The sequence below is a fragment of the Anarhichas minor genome, unplaced genomic scaffold, assembly GCF_050575085.1.
Source record: "Anarhichas minor isolate MPS153535 unplaced genomic scaffold, ASM5057508v1 ptg000136l, whole genome shotgun sequence".
Classification (NCBI taxonomy): Eukaryota; Metazoa; Chordata; class Actinopteri; order Perciformes; family Anarhichadidae; genus Anarhichas; species Anarhichas minor.
This window is the reverse complement of record NW_027466582.1, coordinates 1320538-1340111: the sequence shown is the minus strand read 5'-3', so window position 1 is coordinate 1340111 and position 19574 is coordinate 1320538. Positions and strand designations below refer to the sequence as shown.

The window sequence follows — 19574 nt, the reverse complement described above, 5'->3', positions numbered from 1 at the left end:
TTCCAGGTTTTTTTGTCCCTGTCACACACAAACACACACACACACACACACACACACACACACACGCACACACAACATAAATCATGACCGCAGGACAACATCCCCAAAAAAACCTTGGAAATGTAATAACAGCACCAAATACGGACACACGTGCACGCTCGTCTGCAATAACACCCACATTTGAGACGAGCGCGTTGACGATTAGTCACAGACTTGAGCTTTTGTGCCCTTGAGCAAGACACCAAACCCCAATTGACCCTGATGGTTAGGCTTGTTGATAGCTTGCCGTCATCAGTGTGTGTGTGTGTGTGTGTGTGTGTGAGAGAGGCAAATTGTATAGCACTTTTGGCGCTTTCAGACCAAACAGTTCTGGGGAGCTCTCTCGTGATCTACATACCTCCGAGGGCTTTTTTTCTGTTTTTCATTCACACCCCCAAAGAAGTGACGCGAGTCGGCCAGCGCCGCTCACACATCTCCAGCGCTACGTTGGCTACATGCTCTTTGCTTTTCTTAGTAATATAAGAATAAATAAACTATGTTGCATGCAGCAATCATATAAACACACGCAAAATAGCATCAACGGAAGTACCTTCTGGGTGTTCTTTGTGCTACTGGGTTAGCGTTGGGGCAACCCCGAGTTTTAAAAGGTGAATCTAAAGTGGAAGTGTGTTAAAGCTGCCACGTCATGCCATGTCATTCTCTCGCTTTAGGGCGGGGCTACTGTGATTGATAGGTCGCTAACAGCCTTATAAGGCGTCTCTACGTTACTCCTCCACAGTCGAAATACGGTCAATTTCCTTCACAGGTTGCAAAAAAAACAAGATGGTGACGGCAAAAAACTGAGATGGCAGTGGGTAAAATGACAAACTCGAGGCTTCAAAACTACTACGTCCACTTCTTACATACTATGGTTTGGTTTCAACACACCTTTAGGTAAAGGAAGTTTATTTTTGACAACAAATCGAAAGAATGAATATTTAATTTTGATGATAAGTGTGGTGGTATTGATGGAATCATATCCTCTGAGGTGTCTGTTTCATGATTGTAGTCGCCTCCACTTCGTCCAGAACATTCACCTTGTTGCTTGCTGGTACTACTACTACTAATACCACTAGTAACCCAATCTCCAGCTTGATTTATGCACGCTGCATTAGCGAGTGCAAGTCCATGTCGGCTTACCTCGTAGAAAAAAACCTGCAAGGACAGTCGACCATCCAAGCGTTTCCCCGTCACGACGCTGCATGTGTGCGACTGTCCTTGTGGAAAGTATCAGCCGAGGCTCAACCGGTCGGCTGTGTTGCCTCGGAGAGGAACGTGTTTGCAACCTTCCTGTTACAAGACCTGTTGGTTTTAATACGTCCTGTCCTTCATGCTCCTCTCTCTCTCTCTCTCTCTCTCTCTCTCTCTCTCTCTCTCTCTCTCTCTCTCTCTCTCTCTCTCTCTCTCTCTCTCTTTACCTCGGCTGTCTGTCTCCAATGCGAGCTGTCAAAAAGTACGACGCAATGTCTGTGACACCCGGCTGTGTGTGTGTGTGTGTGTGTGTGTGTGTGTGTGTGTGTGTGTCTGAAGGCCTCAGCTTTCTCATTATGATTCTAAATGTATCGGTCTGTCTCGTCTGGATGAATTAATAGCTTCCTTGGTAGCTTGGCGCGCACACACACACACACACACACACACACACACACACACACACACACACACTCTCTCTGTCCGGCGCTTCGTGCCTCAGGTTGGTTAATTGAATGCCTGTGTTCATGTAGGAGGCCGTGAGAGGCATTGAGAGGATGCCACGCTGCATTAGGAGGACAAGCTGTGTGTGTGTGTGTGTGTGTGTGAGTGTGAGTGTGTGTGTGTGTGTGTGTCTTGTAAATAAGGACGGCGTCCCGAGGACCTTGAACGCAGCCTCTCCTGAGCTCCCAGCGAAGACGAGACGCAAACAAATCTCACAGGGAGGCGAGAAGGCCACAGGTGTGTGTGTGTGTGTGTGTGTGTGTGTGTGTGTGTGTGCGTGTGTGTTAGTGTGTGGGTGTGTGTGTTAGTGTGTGTGTGTGTGTGTGTGTGTGTGCGTGTGTGTTAGTGTGTGTGTGTGTGTGTGTGTGTTATTGTGTGTGTGTGTGTGCGTGTGTGTTATTGTGTGTGTGTGTGTGTGTGTGTGTTAGTGTGTGGGTGTGTGTGTTAGTGTGTGTGTGTGTGTGTGTGCGTGTGTGTGTGTGGGTGTGTGTGTTATTGTGTGTGTGTGTGTGTGTGTGTGTGTTATTGTGTGTGTGTGTGTGTGCGTGTGTGTTATTGTGTGTGTGTGTGTGTGTGTGTGTTAGTGTGTGGGTGTGTGTGTTAGTGTGTGTGTGTGTGTGTGTGCGTGTGTGTGTGTGGGTGTGTGTGTTATTGTGTGTGTGTGTGTGTGTGTGTGTGTTATTGTGTGTGTGTGTGTGTGCGTGTGTGTTATTGTGTGTGTGTGTGTGTGTGTGTGTTAGTGTGTGGGTGTGTGTGTTAGTGTGTGTGTGTGTGTGTGTGTGTGTGCGTGTGTGTTATTGTGTGTGTGTGTGTGTGTGTGTGTGTTAGTGTGTGGGTGTGTGTCAGACATGCTTTATCGCACCCCGCCGCTGTCGTCTAGCTTCTTCTCTCATCCCGTCTCCTCTTTCCTCTGCACTCCTCTTTCTATGTTCACTCCTCCTCCTCCTCTTTATCTTACCTTGTCCTCTCCTCACCTTTCCTCCTGCTCTCTCATCTCTTTGCTTTTCTTACCTGTTATGTCCTCTTTCTTAGTGTCTTCTGTCTTCCCTTTTGTTGTTTCCTCCTCTCATTTCCTTCCTTCATCATCTTTTCCGATCCTTACCGTCCTCCCTGTAACCCTGACTGCTGTCATTACGGCTCTCACATCCTTTCTTTCTCTTTCTGTCTTTTCTCTTCTTTCTCACGTTTATCATTTTCCTCTCTTTCCTCCCATTCCTCTGTTATCTCCCCTCATTTTCTATTCTCATCCTCTTTTTTTCTCTCTGCTTCCACCCCGTCATTCCCTTGCTTTTCATCTTCTCATCTCTTTACTTTCGTCTCTCCAATCTTTTTCTGTTTCTGCCTTTTCTCTCATTTCTTTCCCTCTTCATTTCTTCTTACGTCTCCCTCTGTCTTTTTCTCTCACTCCAATCCTTTCTCTCTCTTACTCCTCTCCTCTCTTTCCTCTATATCCTCATCTTTCATTCTGGGTCTCTTTATTTCCTCCCTCTGGTGAGGCATTTTCATACCTCTTCTACTTTCTCTTCCTCTCTAATCCTTCTCCTCTCTTCATCTCTTTCCACTCTGTTTCATCCTCTGTCCTTATTTCCCTTCATTTCCTCTTTCTCTCTCCATCCTTTCTTCTTTTTTGCCCCTTTTTTCCTTTCTCTCCTCTCTGCTTCCATGTTTCCTTCTTCCTCACACTTTCCCTCCCTCTTCTGTTGTCCTCTTTTCCTCTGTGTCCTTCAACTTCCCCTCCATTTTCATACCTCTTCTACTTTCTCTTCCTCTCTTCTTTCATCCCTCCGTCTCCCTCGCTTTGTCTTCTCATCTTTTTTACTTATTTCCTATCTTCATTCCACAGTGTTATTCTATGTTCTTTCTCTCTCTGTCTCTCCAATCCTTCTCCTCTCTTAATATCTTTCCACTCATTCCTCTGTTTCTTTATTTCTCTTTTTATTTCCTCCCTCGCTCCTCCTCTTCTTCCTCTTTCCCTCCTGCCATATTTCTTACTTCCACTCTTTCTCTCTCTCTCTCTCACTTCTTTTATCCTCTTTTCCTCCGCTCTCTCCTCCCCTCTCTCCTCCCTCTTGTTCTTCATGCTTGGTTGTTACAGCCACCAGGGGAAGAACTAAACACAGACTAACACACACACACACACACACACACACACACACACACACACACACACACACACACACACACACACATAAAGAGTCTGACTCCCAGCCCTCTAATGGCCCCATTTAGACAATGTGTCGCATCAGCAAGTCGTATGGCTGAATAATGAGCAGAGAAGAAGAAGAAGGAGGAGGAGGAGGAGGAGGACAAGAGAAGCTGAAGATGAGGAGGAGTGTCAGTCGTTTTTTCCGCATCCCTCCATCCTGACTGCTGCTCCACCGTAAATGTTGTTCTCTTACACACACCATCAGCGCTGTCGCCCTGTGTGTGTGTGTGTGTGTGTGTGTGTGTGTGTGTGTGTGTGTGTGGTCGTTGGGGAGAAATATGGCCTCCGGGGTTTCTGCTGAAGCTCCTGTGTTATGTTTATGATGGGGCAAAAGAGAGAGAGAGAGAGAATGATAATGTACATCCATTATGTATCTCGCCCTCAAAGACACTTCCTCTCTCTCTCTGTGTTATGCATCGCACAAACAAATGCAGAAACACACACTCACTCTCCATCAACAGAAACACACACTCACTCACACACTCCTCAGCCTCTCAAAAAGATACCTGCACTCATGAATGACACACACACACACACACACACACACACTCCTTCCTGCATGCACAGGCATCTGTACTGTCTCATGAATGATATCCTCTCTCTTTTAAACTACACTAACAGCAGAGCTCCGACGGACAGAAAGTGCAGCTGTAGCTGTTTTATTATATATATATATTTTTAAGTCGTTGCCACCTTGTGTTTTCCTCCACCAGCTGTTCGGAGCGGAACAGGATTTACGTGCAACATTAACATTTTACATCTAATTTTATAACGTTTGGGTGTTTCTGGGGGGGGGGGGGGGGGGGTTCTGCAGAGTTGGTAGTTTCTTCTCTGCAACACGGGGATCGTTCTGGTTCTTCTGCAGAATAACATGAAGCAGAACTGTTTTTTCTTTTCTACTGAGAACTTGCCCTCTGATTAGCATAATAAAGGGCCAAACAGCTGCTCTTGCATGCTGTAGCTCATTACCTAGTAATTGCATATGTTGTACATTATTGCAGCCTATTTTCCAAAGCATTCTGTACGTTTTAAGGGGGATTTCCTTCCCTCCTGGCGCTCGTATTGATTTCCATTTATTCGCAGTAGCAAGGAAATCAACCTGCAGAGATCTCAAACAAGTCTCATCACAGTGAACATTTATTATCTTTATTTTGTTGTCAAAGTTATGTTGTATGTATGTGTTCAAGGACACCCTGACATCTGAGAGTGAGCGACTAAAAAACACACACACTCACACACACACACACACACTCACACACACACACACACACTCACACACACACACACACACACACACACACACACACACACACACTCACACACACACACTCACACACACACACACACACTCACACACGCACACACACACACACACACGCACACGCACACACACACACACACACACACACACACACACACACGCACACACACACACACACACACACACACACACTCACTCACTCACTCGGCGTCTCTGTGCTTTGATAATCACAGGTTACAATACCAGACTCTGAATGTGAGATTTATGACTAAATCTCACATTCAGTTGTCGTCCAGTTTGATGACTGATGCAAAGAAAATGTCAGTCAACAAAAGCACCAAACATTCTCTCTGCTGAGGGCTTAACGCAGCTTCACTCTTGTGAATGACACCAACGGCCGGGATCTCTGATTCACTGATAATCACTGTAGTGATGTAAGTATAGCTACGATTGCTGGATGAGACCAGTCGGTATAACTTTGTGACGTAGTGTACGATATGAGAGCGACTGTGTACACTGGATGTGTCCAACAAACCAGGACACCAGTGTCCCGAAGTGTTTTATTAAGTTGCGTTAGTGACGTTTGTGTCCGTATGTATTATACTTGGTTGAAGTCATTATTTGAAGCCTAACCGGGATGTTTTACTTAAACCTAATTCGGTGGTTTTGTTGCCTAAACATAACCGCAACTGTTTTACTAAAACAATGTGGCGTTAAATGACACATGAAATGCGTATTATTGACATTTGTGCTATTTATACACCTTCCTGTGAGATCTGGTTTGACAAAAAAGATGAGAAAATATTGTTTTATTGTGCAGATAAGTGGTACCCAGCAGCTGCAAAGAATGCATGGATGCATCTGTGCCCTTCGATCAAAACACGAGCGCACCATTTCATTTCCAACGTTTTGTCTGTTTAATGTTATTGCTTTCTATTCTTTATATTCCTTTTGGGTATTGTATTTCCATTTTAATTTGATTGCAGTCTTGAAATGTTTTGTTCAACCATGTGAAGCACTTTGTTTTGAAAAGTGCTATAAATAAAGTGTATTACTGTCAGAGGATGAGGTGCAGTAGCCTGGATGTGCAGATTTGCAACTGCTGGTTGGACAAACAAGCAAACAATTCTTTTTTTAAAATCTTTTCCCAGACTAAAAATTGTCATTAATTGTCGTACTAATTGTCTGACTTTCTTTGTGTTTGACTGACAGATGTCGGATGCAGAGTGGGAGGACATGTTGGAGGGTTTTGACGAGCGGGGTTACCTGAGCGCTCGGCGCTGGAAGCCCGGCGACGATCCGTACACCCTGTACGCCTTCAACCAGAGGGAGAGCGAACGCATCCCCAGCAACCGGGCCCTGAGAGACACGCGACACTACAGGTACACACACACACGCACACACGCACACGCACACACACACACACACACAAGGACACAAATGTGTCAGAAAACACGAATCCTGTGTGGCGCCATTTGTCCGTACAACCCGAGAAACACAGCAGTGTGCCGCGTTCGGGGGGCGATTATGGCTAAGTGGATAGCAGGGCCGTCTTTCAATCAGAGGGTCGGCGGTTCGAACTCCGGCTCCGCTAGTCGCATGTCGATGTGTCCTTGAGCAAGACACTTAACCCCAAAATTGCTCCCGTAGTTGTGCCTACGGTGTAGAAATGTGATAGACTCTGAATTGTAAGTCGCTTTGGATAAAAGCGTCTGCTAAATGACTGTAATGTAATGTGATGCGTTCAACCCGAGCTCTGGAGGAATACGGTTATCACACACACACTCTCTACGATGTGATGAATCAGTCGAGGGTGTACAGCATGGAAATAAAGCTTATCTGTACACATACAAACCCGAACCAATCCTGCAGGCACAAACAAACACATCAGAACACACACATGACACTGCAGTGCTACAGGTATGAACACACACACACACACACACACACACACACACAGACGGTCAATCTATTCATCTCCCGTCTGGGCTGAAACACATTTAGATTAACACGTTTTCAAAGAGAGGAAAAAAATCAATTACAATCCGTCTGTCCGCTAAGAAATTAAATTAAACAGTAAAATAGAAATCCGCCGTCCTCTGTTGGAAAGACGCTCGGCGGGAAGATAAGCAGCACGTCGCTTTGACAGCAGCCGCCTCCTAACACGTTTCAGCAGATAAAGAAACAACTTCCAGGCACTTGTGGAGAAGTCTTCCAGTGTAGCCGGGATCTCACACACAAACACACAAACACACAAACACACTCGCTTCCTCCTGAACTACTGTTTCCCTCATGCTCTCAGCAATCAAGGCACTTCAGTACTTTAATCTTTCATATTCATATCGTATTGATGGTACAGTTATGTCTCTCACTGGATCACATCAGAGTATTACTGTCTAGTTGCGATTAATGATTTAATAGATTTATGCTTACAAAGTGATTCTTTTTTAGTCTCTTATCTGCTCTTAACTTTATTTAGTTCATGTCTAAACTGATTAAAATATATATATATATATATATATATATATATATATATATATATATTTTCAGCCCTGACGTATTTTAAATCTTTAAACTTTCGGCTGCTGAGTGGAATTATAAATTGTGTCAACTGAGATATTGGACGGAGATTTCTCTCCGTCCAGGTTTGATTGACTTTAGTGAAGTTTTTTTTTATTATCTTTATTGTCAACAAAACCAATCGACCACCAAGTATTGTGTGTGTATTAAAGCCTGATACGTCTTCTTGCTCTGAGCCATAGAGCTCCATTAAAACACATGAATGAGCTTCACTGTAGTTCCTTCATCACCATGAACACACACACGCACACACACACACACACACACACACAACACACACACACTGCAGTTTATTCTGACCCAGTCCCACACACACCGTCCTGCTGCCACAAATACTCACTAGAACGCCAAATGTGGATTCATCCGCCGGTGAAAATAGTCCCCAACAAAAGCACTACTTCCTCTTGTTTTGTTTGATTTAAAATCTACATTGACCAGCTGTTAAAGGAAGTCAGAAGGTACTGAGACTAAAATCCTTTTTAAATGAGTGCGTAAATGTGAGTTTCTATTGACTCAATCCCACAAACAGCATCCTGCTGCCCCAAATACTCACTAGAGCACCAAATGTGGATTAAACCTCTGCTGAAAATAGTCCCCAACAAATGCACGACCTCCTCCTGTTTGTGTAACCTTTACTGAAAGCAGCTGTTTCCGGTTTTAGTTGAGTTGTTGTTTTTAGAGCTTTTAAATAAATTGATGTTCAGGAGGAAGCGAGTGGGCAGACGGGGCGGGACAGTCATCATCCTCATCCCTTAAGGAGGTTTATTTACTACGTTTCTATTCAATTATTTTACTCTGTTGTCCAATATATCCATATTTTGGTTTAGAGATGCCATTGGCACTGATTGGTTTCATCTGTAGTGATCTAAAAGCGTTTTTTATGGAGCTGCAAAAGTACAGAAAAAGGTTGATTAATACAAAAGAAGAAGAAATCCAGCTGTGACAGCGCGGCCTTCAGCCGATGTTGGCGGTGTTATTAGAGGTGAGCAGGCAGCTCGTGGGGACCCAGCTCCCCTAACAGGAAGCTGCATGTGGGCATTGATTGGGGCGGCTGTTTGTTCTGGCAGCTACACTGAACATGACTAAGCCCTGGATGGCGGCGGCGGTGGATGGTGGTAGTGGTGAGCACAGCAGGGTACGGCTCCACGACTCACGTAGGAAGCTAAAATCTGTTATCATAATTGGCACGTACATCGCTGTGTGTGTGTGTGTGTGTGTGTGTGTGTGTGTGAGATGTTTTCAAGATGTGTCCCGCAGATTATAGGATGTATGATGTCTGTCTCAATCTGCTCCTGACAGCGTGTTTGTCAAACTGTGTGTGTGTGTGTTTCTACACCACACATGTGTACGCTGACTAAATGCGTCGTGTCGACCGTCTGCATCATCTGCTGTGTTTCCGGAGGAGGGAAATTCGCTGTCGAGCTGACATAAGGCGGCTGAAAAGTGTGTGTGTGTGTGTGTGTGTGTGACAGAGAAAGTGAGAAGTGTGTGTAGGAGGCGGGAAACCAGGGATACGCTTACACATTAATCTGCTAGCAGGGAGGTAGGGGGCTGATGGTGCTCATTTATCTTGTATAGGACAGCGATGAAGGGCGTGTGTGTGTGTGTGTGTGTGGGGACAGGTGGGGGTTTGCTGTTATGTGATTATCCGTTAACTCAGTTACCGTGTAGCTGTACATCCACATGGCTGGGGAAATGATAGCAACTCATACTCTGGTAGGATGGGGGGGGGGGGGGGGGGACTGGAGCCACTGAGGTTTTTATTGTTTGTATTCTTAGAAACACCTTCTCTTCCACGGCAGACTCTCTGAGGCGCTTCCTACACTTTGGCTCTGCTCCCAAACAGGAAACGTTTGGTGGAAGATTGAAAGGTGGTGTGACCGAGAAAGAGCGCAAAAAAAGAAAAGTGTGGGAAAGCAAACGTTGAAGGACTGAGATTTAGAAATGAACACGAAGGAGTTGTGGTCGAGCGTTTGTCTTTATCTCGGATCAGCCAACACATTGTTCAATAGATCATTTATTTAAATGCTGGACCAAACGTTTAACTCATGAAATATTACACACACTTGCAAATTAATGCTCCCTAATTCGTAGATATCCCACAAACTTATTTTCGTATGTTATCCACGTAATCCTAAACCTCACCACGTAGTTTCCTCTGAAGACGGACGTTTATGTTGAAAAGACTGTCTGCATGGAACGAGTGGATGTTGACACGTGTTGCTGGACTTTAGGAAAACGCACGAAAAATTCATTCTATACAGCAATTAAAGATATCACGGTTCGATACGCAGCTCCGCACATGACACGGCACTTTATGAAACACGAGATGTGACTGTGGACATTGTGCAGCTGAACATCGCAGCTTTAAGTAAATCGAAACATTTGATTGAAGATGTTTATCGCCCCTCCGGTTAAGCGCAACGGTGTGAAATGCTTTTCCTTAAAGGAAAGATAATAACTATAAAATATAATACAATAAATGTATAAATACAAGTAAATGAGAAGCAATACGAATATGTTTTAGTGACGGCTCAGACACACGACCCTCTGCTTTCCCTCTCATTCATGGAGTCACATCAGTAACGTAAACACACGTTGTTTTATTCTTTAAAGATGTTCAACACATCATTTAACTTCACAAAAGCAGGAAAATGAAGCTTCATGACCCTCTCCTGCCTCATTATTATCCTTTTAGGAAGATGATTTATTATAATTCTTTGACCGAATGATCTCCAGTGCTGCTCCTAAGATGTACATGTTTACACACATATACATATATTACAGATATGTAGCCTTTTATCACCCAGCTGTAAAGTGTTGCTTCTGAGGAAAAGGTGTGAAAAGGATCAACTGAGGTGCTCGGAGAACGTTTATCTCTCCACAGTCAAGTGTTTGCTCTTAATCTGAATCAGAATATTATCTCGTTAATGCTTTTTAATTCTCTAGTTTAGTTCGATACAAATCTGCAAAACAAACAAACAAACAAATGTTTCCAGTTTGTTTTGAACAAACACATTAGAACCTTTTAGCTCCAATCAGCAGCGACGGATCGGAGAAACTCAAACCTCGACGAAAGACACTAACTATAAAAGGGTTTTCAGGCCATTGCCATCTTTGATCAGCTTATATCTTGAGTAATTAATATCTACATGTCATGTGTCTGTTGTACAAGCTTTGGAGTACAATGTTCCAGCTCAAAGACGTTGGATACTTCAACTCCAAAGACTTCACAAATGTCCCTTTTGGTTTTTGTTCAGGTTCATCTGGTTCTTAGACTCAAACATCTTCTCTTGCTTCACCGTTGTCTATAAAACAAACGCACCTGCAGCGTTGTCTCGTGTCTGTTCTGACTGTATCAGAAATATTTAAATATCACTAATGCAACAAATAAAATCATTCATTTTAGGGTGCTCCTTTTACTGCTTGCTGTCCATATGATGCCGCTGATGGCAACCAAAGGCCAAAAATTAGTTGCCAAATTTCTCAAAAACTTGGCGACCGTCACTGTCGAGCCCTGAAAAACCAAATGTGAAGATGCAGACGGCAGAGAAGCTGGTAGATCAGCGCTCCACAGGAAAGCTCCTGCAGAGAAAGCACAGCAGGTCTACAGAGGAGTCTGATATTTGTCCCAGCGGCACAGCGCTAACCTAAAGATTAGAGACGCAGGCGTTTGACCTGAAGATGCACCGTTGGTCCCCGTAAAGCCTGCAGGATGCAACACATCAGGACAGATCATGGACGCACTGTGATGCAGGTGCAATCTCTACTTCCTCTGGATTGTGGAGCTTTTTAATCATGTAAATCCTACTTCAAGTTAAATGGGAACCCACTGACTCACTCAATGTGTTTACAATAAGTGTCATGAGCTACGCTATCTTCTGTTTGTGGTGTTGGTGTCAAATAATAGTTTATTTGTTCAATAGAAAAGAGGATTGTGCTCCAGCAGCCAACAACCCAAAGTGTTTCTGCAGAAACCTTTTTGTGCAGTCGTGTGTTCTTCTGATTCTGACATTAATCTTCAAAGCGTCTGTTCACTGAGGCGATCAGCTGTGCTGCTCCGATGTGTTTGTTACAGAGTCACCACATTCTGGGTGGGAAGGGGCACCAGCGAGGTGTGGAGAGAGCTGTTCTTTGGGCAGATGGTTCAGGTCGTTGTTGTTGTGTATGGGAAGAGGGCTCTGTCCCCGATCTCAAGTTTGAAGGAGGAGGAGGAGAGAGGAGGAGAGGAAGGAGACGCAATAGATGGCTTAGGGGAAAGATGGGGAGATAAGGGGAAGAGGAGGAGGAAGAAAAAGTCAAGTAGAGATTAGGGAGAGGAGAGAAGGGGAGGAGGAGGAGGAGAGGAGATGGGGGAGATGCGACAAGCTGCTGAGAGGAGAGATAATTGCCACATGCAGAGCTTGATAGTGTGTGTGTGTGTGTGTGTGTGTATAAACCACTCCACTCCAGCGCTCTGCTATTATCTGTGTGAACAGGGGAACCTCCCTCCGTCTGCTGTCCGACAGACAGGCAGTCTATAAGCCCAACAGCCGCTCCACCGCGGGGATCGGATCCAAGCGTGAAGACAATGAGCTGATACAGTACGGAGTCCTGCAGCACTGCAATGGGTTGATATGGCAACCAGGAGGGAAGACGGAGAGGAAACGTGTTACGATATCTGATCAAATCTGATGCTAAAGGATCGCTCCACAACACCTGTTTGGCTCAATACTCACTGTTTGTAGATTGCAGTTTACACAGATTATCAGGAAAACACCAGTGTGCACGAGAGTGTTTCACCACCAGAGTGTCGTACTAGTTTGTGGAGCAGCGATCGGGATCAGGGAGCGAGTGACGCGTGTTGTTGTTCCTGCGTAGCGTAAATGAGCTGATGAATGATGTGATGAAGTCATATCTGATCTGTGCATAGACTCACGTACTCGCAGGGGGGGGGGGGGGCATGGCATGTCAGCCCACTGAGTTGGTTACTGATTATTTCATTGCATTGTGATCCAGTGATCCTTGAACGCTCATCACCAACTAGATCATGCTGTCGGTCGATGACCTCGTCCGTGTGTTTGTGTGTGTGTGTGTGTGTGTGTGTGTGTGTGTGGCGCATCAGCGTCTTTCACACTAAGTCAACCACTTAGTCATGTTTCCATGAATCACAACATGCAGCTCAACATTCATCCCTGTATGAGCTCTGTGCCTCCTACGCTGAGACGCTCGTCATCCTTCTCACATCACGAACCCTGAAGATAAAACACAACAACCTCTGAACTCTGACACCGGGTGAGTTTTATTTCCCCTCGTTATGCTCGTTTATTCCATTACCTGCTCCAGTGATGAATGATCACAGAGTCTGGTTTTAAAAGCAGATGGAGGAAACACAACACACCCCGAGGCTTACGGTTCTGCAAAGAAAGTATTTGAGAAAACTCATTTGCCCTCCAAAAACTTCCTCCAAGTAAACACTCATTTGGTGAAATGCACTTTATTCTATGTCTTTGTGTTTAGATTAGAGATTAGAGGTGGAATTTGGTTAAAAAATGGTCTTTTAGACGCCTGGATTACATGTAAATCTACTTGTTTAAACCAGTCTGGCTGATACTTCACTGATAAAAACAGGTCTGATTGTTTCCTTGTTTGGAGAAACAAACTGCCAAACACAAAAAACATGAACATGATGTGAGACTGAATGACGAAGTGATAAAAAGACAATAGTTTTGTATGATTTATGATTTAGTATGAGTAGAAATTCCCTCTCGAGACAATGACATGAGATCCATTAATGTGAATGCTCAGAAAGCTTATTTTGACTCAAACAGAGTCACATCTTACCATTGTAGTGATCATAAGGGACTCTACCTTTGGGCCTGTTCTTACTGGTCCAAGTTGTTTCTGTGACTCTTGTCACTGTTTACACTGAATTAAAAAAACAAACCGGCACACACCCGGGCAGAAAGCTCTCTGTGACGCGAGGAAATCCCCTTGGTGTATTGTGGGTAATCTGCTGATGTGGAACCTGAGCTCTGAAGCACCCCGGTGCTCTACAACAGCACGGAGTGACAGTGACGCTAAGCGGCTTTACGGTAGCTAGCGCCTCGGCTAACCGTCCCGCTCTGCCTCTGAGACAACTGCATGTGGAAACAATGGCGGCGTTACAACTGTATCTGCTCTGATACCTGATTACATTTGTTTGGCTCTTATTTCGCCTCAATGCTTTTGAGCATTTTTTTTTTTTATGAAGTGGTTTTCTCCTAATTCCTACTCCTCTTTTTGTATTATGCGCTTTGTTGATAAGTGCAGAGAATTACAGGAAATGACATCGTGAGAATGAAACACACAGGCGGTCCTTGAAATAGACGGAGACGGTGGATCCGAGTGAAGCTCTGACGTCTCATTGATTTCACCTCTTAAATCCACTCCAGTCGTGCGGGCGAGATGCAGAGGAAGGGGAGGAGGCAGATTAAAGGAAGAGTTTTTAATCCCTCGTATATTTCAGGCATGGATAGTGAAACTTAAAGAAACAGTCCAGCCTGAATCACTTTAACACACACAGCTGATGGTGTTGTGTTTTGCTCTGCTGGGTCCATTGTGGTGTCTTATTCCTCTCGGTAGAAGTAGACAAAGCAGTGAGTTCAAGTACAACATCTCATCACACAACAACACAGAGGATAGATACTGATGATAGTGTTGATTGTATTTGGTATGTAGAGCAGTGGTTTCCAAATGTTTTACTATTGTATTTGTATTTGTTTGTCTCTTTCTTCCTTCATGTTCTTTTGAATGTAAAGCACATAGAGTTTCTCTATGAGTTGCTCTATAAATAAAGATTGTGTAGGGGTCTGGACCCTCCCAATGAATTGCAATTGTTACGTTGTTGTGTTACATTGTTGTGTTACATTGTTGTGTTACGCTGTTGTGTTACGCTGTTGTGTTACATTGTTGTGTTACGTTGTTGTGTTACGCTGTTGTGTTAAGTTGTTGTGTTACCCTGTTGTGTTACGCTGTTGTGTTACACGTTGTTGTGTTACGCTGTTGTGTTACGTTGTTGTGTTACCCTGTTGTGGTACGCTGTTGTGTTACGTTGTTGTGTTACCCTGTTGTGTTACGTTGTTGTGTTACCCTGTTGTGTTACGTTGTTGTGTTACGCTGTTGTGTTACGTTGTTGTGTTACCCTGTTGTGGTACGCTGTTGTGTTACGTTGTTGTGTTACGCTGTTGTGTTACGCTGTTGTGTTACGTTGTTGTGTTACGCTGTTGTGTTACGTTGTTGTGTTATGTTGTTATGTTACATTGTTGCATTAGGTTACTTTGTTAGGTTATGTTGTTAGGTTACACTGTTCCATTGTTTAGTTACCTTGTATCGTTACCTTGTTGCATTAAGTTGTTACATTACATTGCTACATTATTTTAACACAAACCATGATGTTTTTTTCTAAACATACATATTAGTTTGTTGCCTAACCCTAACCTATCCCAGTGTCAACTATTCAACCAAACATTCCCCAAATTGATGAATGAAAAGACAATATTCATTGTCAATTAATTTACCTGTTATTTTCTTGATTCATCAATTAGTCCTTTGGTCTGTAAAATGTTTCCAAAGCTCAATATGAGGTCCTTTAAAAGATCAGATAATCAGTTTACTGTCACAGAGAATACAGAAAACATTCACATTAAAGAAGCTGGAATCAGAGAATATTTACTTTTATTTCTTCTTAATCGGTTATCAAAATAATTGGTTATTAATTTGACAGTCAATCTATTAGTCAATGAATCTTTGCAGCTCTTAGACCTTTGATTCCCTGTATGTCTACCGTATTTAGATGCAGATTGAGGAAACATTTGAAAGAAGATTGTTCTGCCGTGATGGAGGTATAACATAAGAATAAAACATCCCCTCATTAAGAACAGTGGGCCGAGCCTTTCGTCAGTCTGCAGGACCTGTGAATGTCACAGTCAATGAAAGCCCTCGCTGTTTTCCAACATGGCTTCCTCATGGCCCAAAGACCAATGTCACACAGCAGTATTAAAAACACATGAATTCAATTACATGCTGTGAAATATGATAATTACTATCACACTGCACTTATTTCACACTTTAATGTGAAATTGATGTACCGACTACCGTGACATGGCTCCAAATAGGGCTGTGTAATGGTAGTGTACATACGAGTGTGTGTGCGTGTGTGTGTGAGTGTGTCACACAGGTTGTGGCAGCCATCGATTGGCCCAGTCACATATTGATCTGTCTTCATTGATTGGATGGTGTAAGTGCCTGTCAACCATCCTGTCACAAGAAAGATCGCTGTAACTTCCACTTCTGCTCCGTGTGTGTGTGTGTGTGTGTGTGTGTGTGTGTGTGTGTTAGTCATATATTGAGCGCCACTGATCCTCTTCGTGTCCAGACAGTCTCACCCCTCCTCCCCTCTCCATCCCCTCTCTTGTTTTCCTTCCCTTTGCTCTCCTTCCTTTCTTCCTCATCTTGTTCTTCCTCTTCCTCCTCCATCTTCTGTCCTTCAGGCCATATTTAAATTGATCTGGAGCCAGGGAACGGTCAATACTGCCTGATCCCTGCAGGTGTGTGTGTGTGTGTGTGTGTGTGTGTGTGTGTGTGTGTGTGTGTTAGCATCTGTAAAAATATGAAAGTAACTAAGGGAGTGTTCAGTGCTTCAGTTCAAGTATAAGACAATGAGAGTTTGTTAAGTACGAGATGTCTTGTCTGGTTCAAACTACCCGCATTGTTCTGCAGAAGAAGCCCATGTCTTTATTTATTTTAGCAAGGAGGAAACCGGCATTTTGGAGCCTCCAGACTTTTAATGATTAATTGAATTTGATATAACGTCCGTAAAGTTCATGGTTGATGTACATACCAAATCTAAAATCACCAAATATGGTCTGGTGCCCCAAAATCTATTCTTGTGTATATTCTCAAAACGTGTTCCAGCGCTCTCCATACAGCTCTTTGTTACTGTTTGACGTTTATTAGTATTATTGTTATTATTACAAGTGCTGCATATATTATCTCAGTGTGTCCATCAAGTGTCTTCAGATGAAAGAGACACGTTGTGCTCGTCTGGATTTGTGCAGTGCAGGGTTTCTGTTGATCATCCTGCAAACAGCTGGATGCACCTTCATGCTGAAGCCCCCCAACATCGTCTTCACACACACACACACACATACACACACACACACACACACACACACACACACACACACACAGCATCCAAAACCTGCACACAAATGCACACCAGTCTCCCCTGCTGAGCTTGATAATTACAAGTAAAACACTGCAGTAAACACCCACCTACGCACACACGCACGCACGCACACACACACACACACACACACACAGGAGTTTTACTGCAGTTGGAGCTGCTGGGCTTCTGTTCTCTGAGCAGCGTTCACTTCTAACTTTCAGATGACGAAGCTCAGACAAAAAAACTGCAAAAGCTGATGGACGGATTAAACGGATGTATAAGAACCTGCAACACTGGTATGAAGTGATTAATGAGTTAGAGATTGAATAAGTAAAGAGTTAAATGAGCTGATTAACGAGATCAGACGAATAATTAACCGATGAGCCACGCCAGCGCGGAGCTAAACAAAGAGGAAAATGAACGTACGAAACAACAAGCTAATCAGATTCTCAAAGAGAAGAAGTCAACATCGCAGACTGCCAGCACCTTTCAACTCACAGGAAATGAAAACGCTTATCGTCGTTTCATCTTTGTTTTTATCAGATGACCTACAAAGCTGTGGAACAAAGGGACACGGCTGTCAGCGAGCACAATACCAAACCGATGCTCTGTGTCTGTGCATTAATAGATCGAATACATAATAGGAGAGATGTCCTCATGATGGTCCAGCATATAGAGGATCGTCCAGCCGACCACGTGGCAGCTGCACTCTAACAATATCTAGAAATTACGCGAGTATTGCGGGATAACGTTTCACATGAAAATCCATCTTTATATATGAGCACATTTTTTGCATCCAACATCGGGGGTGTCAGGTCAAATATGTCAAAAAACATGAGGAACCCAAACAAAATTCAGATTTTAAATCATATAATCAACCCTTTTGGATTTGGCCCCCAAGCCGCCACTTCAAACCAGCTTTGCACACACACACACACACACACACACACACACAAACTCATATACATAATGCACACAAAACCACACATATAGACACACACACAAACACATAAACCTGCACATGTAATGTGCATGTGCTTACAAACAGATACAAGTACATGAGGACCGGCACAAACGAATAGAAACATTTGAGTGCTTTAATAAAACCAACACTCACACACACACACACACACACACACACACACACACACACACACACACACACAGAAGGAGAAAGTGCAGAGAGTGTTTTCCTTGTTTGAAGTGATCAATGGTGACAGCTGAGAAACACGGAGAATGCAGATGGATCATGGCGCCGGCTAACGTCGGAAGTCGACCGTTCAGCAGCTCAAATCGAGCGTGGTGAAATATATAGATGTTCTCGCCGAGTGAAACATCGCATCGCATTACATTTAGCTGACTGGCTTTTAAGTGGCTCGCCCGGGCATGAAGACTTTGTCAAACCCAAGTTAACACCCACGCAAGGATGTCGAAAACAAACGCACCTGAGCTTCCAGTAGATTTGTAACTTTGTTTCTTTTTAAGTTAAGGTGTTGAGCCGGTGCATCATTATAAGCAACTGAAGAAGAAGAGTTCAGAGGTTAAAGGAAGAAGAGAATGTGTCTGAGTCGCTTGAATACAAAAACCTTTTAAGATCACAGTGAGAGATGAGTAGAGGGCTACAGAGAAGACTTCTTATCAATGCTGATGGCATGAGGGTATTCCTCCGAGCTGCTGTCTCCACATTGTGGATGTAGTACATGTAGGAGCCACTCAGTGATCACTTTGTATTAATGGCTTTGTACCGGGGTTTAAGATGAGAAAAATGTGAGGGCTGGAATGAATCGGGGGCCAAGTGGAGCAGCAGACTGATACTTGAGGCACCGAGCAGTTACTCCAATCAGAGGGGCTTTCAGAGGACAAGTGGCGTCCACTCAGACGCTGTTCAGTTTCAGTTAGAGGCTGGCAGGTCGGGGCTGTTTGGCAGGCGGAGAGGAGAGCTGGCTCAGACTGTCCCTGTCTGTCCCTGTCTGTCTGACCGCCTCCAGTTTGACCCATTTCAACCCACTGAGATCATGATGCAGCGTTTAACCCACGGACTGTACATAAGAAGTGGAAGTCGTCGTTGTGACGTCACCCGTTGGTTTGTGGACTGACGTGTTGAAGCCTCCAGTTTGGCGATTTCACTATTTGGACGCTGGAGGAGTGACGTAGAGACGCCGTATACGTCTCTGGTAGCGACCTGTCAATCAAAGCATCCCCTGCTTTATGGTCTGTGTGACTCTAAATGGACCATCATTTACTAAATGAACATCATGCTGTATTGAAGAAGACTTGAAACTAGAGATTGAGACCATAAACTCATGTTTACAATGTTTACTGAGGTAATAAATCAAGAGAGAAGTAGAGTCATTTTCTCATAGACTTCTATACAACCAGAGGAGTCGCCCCCTGCTGGTCAGTAGAGAGAATGCAACGTTAAGACATATAAGACAACGCATTAGCTTCGCTCCTCAGAACCAGAGGTTGCCGCCTGGTTTAATCACAGAGTCGACCAATCAGCATGCAGTGCTTTTAACTCAATGGAACTTCAGTTCACCTCGATGTTTAAGGCGCATCAGCCTCGGCAAACTAGATCACTTGTTTGAGATAAAATGTATAGAGAAGCA

At 44.0% G+C, this 19574-nt stretch overlaps 1 protein-coding gene across 1 annotated transcript in view; it reads left to right on the top strand.

Moving 5' to 3' along the window:
• Window positions 1-6410: 6410 nt before the first annotated feature.
• galnt14 (UDP-N-acetyl-alpha-D-galactosamine:polypeptide N-acetylgalactosaminyltransferase 14 (GalNAc-T14)) overlaps window positions 6411-19574 on the top strand; it is a 102568-nt gene continuing 89404 nt past the window's right edge. Inside the window, exon 1 of the mRNA XM_076084156.1 lies at window positions 6411-6580. Within this exon, the coding sequence (XP_075940271.1) occupies window positions 6411-6580 (170 nt within the window). The remainder of the gene's footprint in view (window positions 6581-19574) is intronic.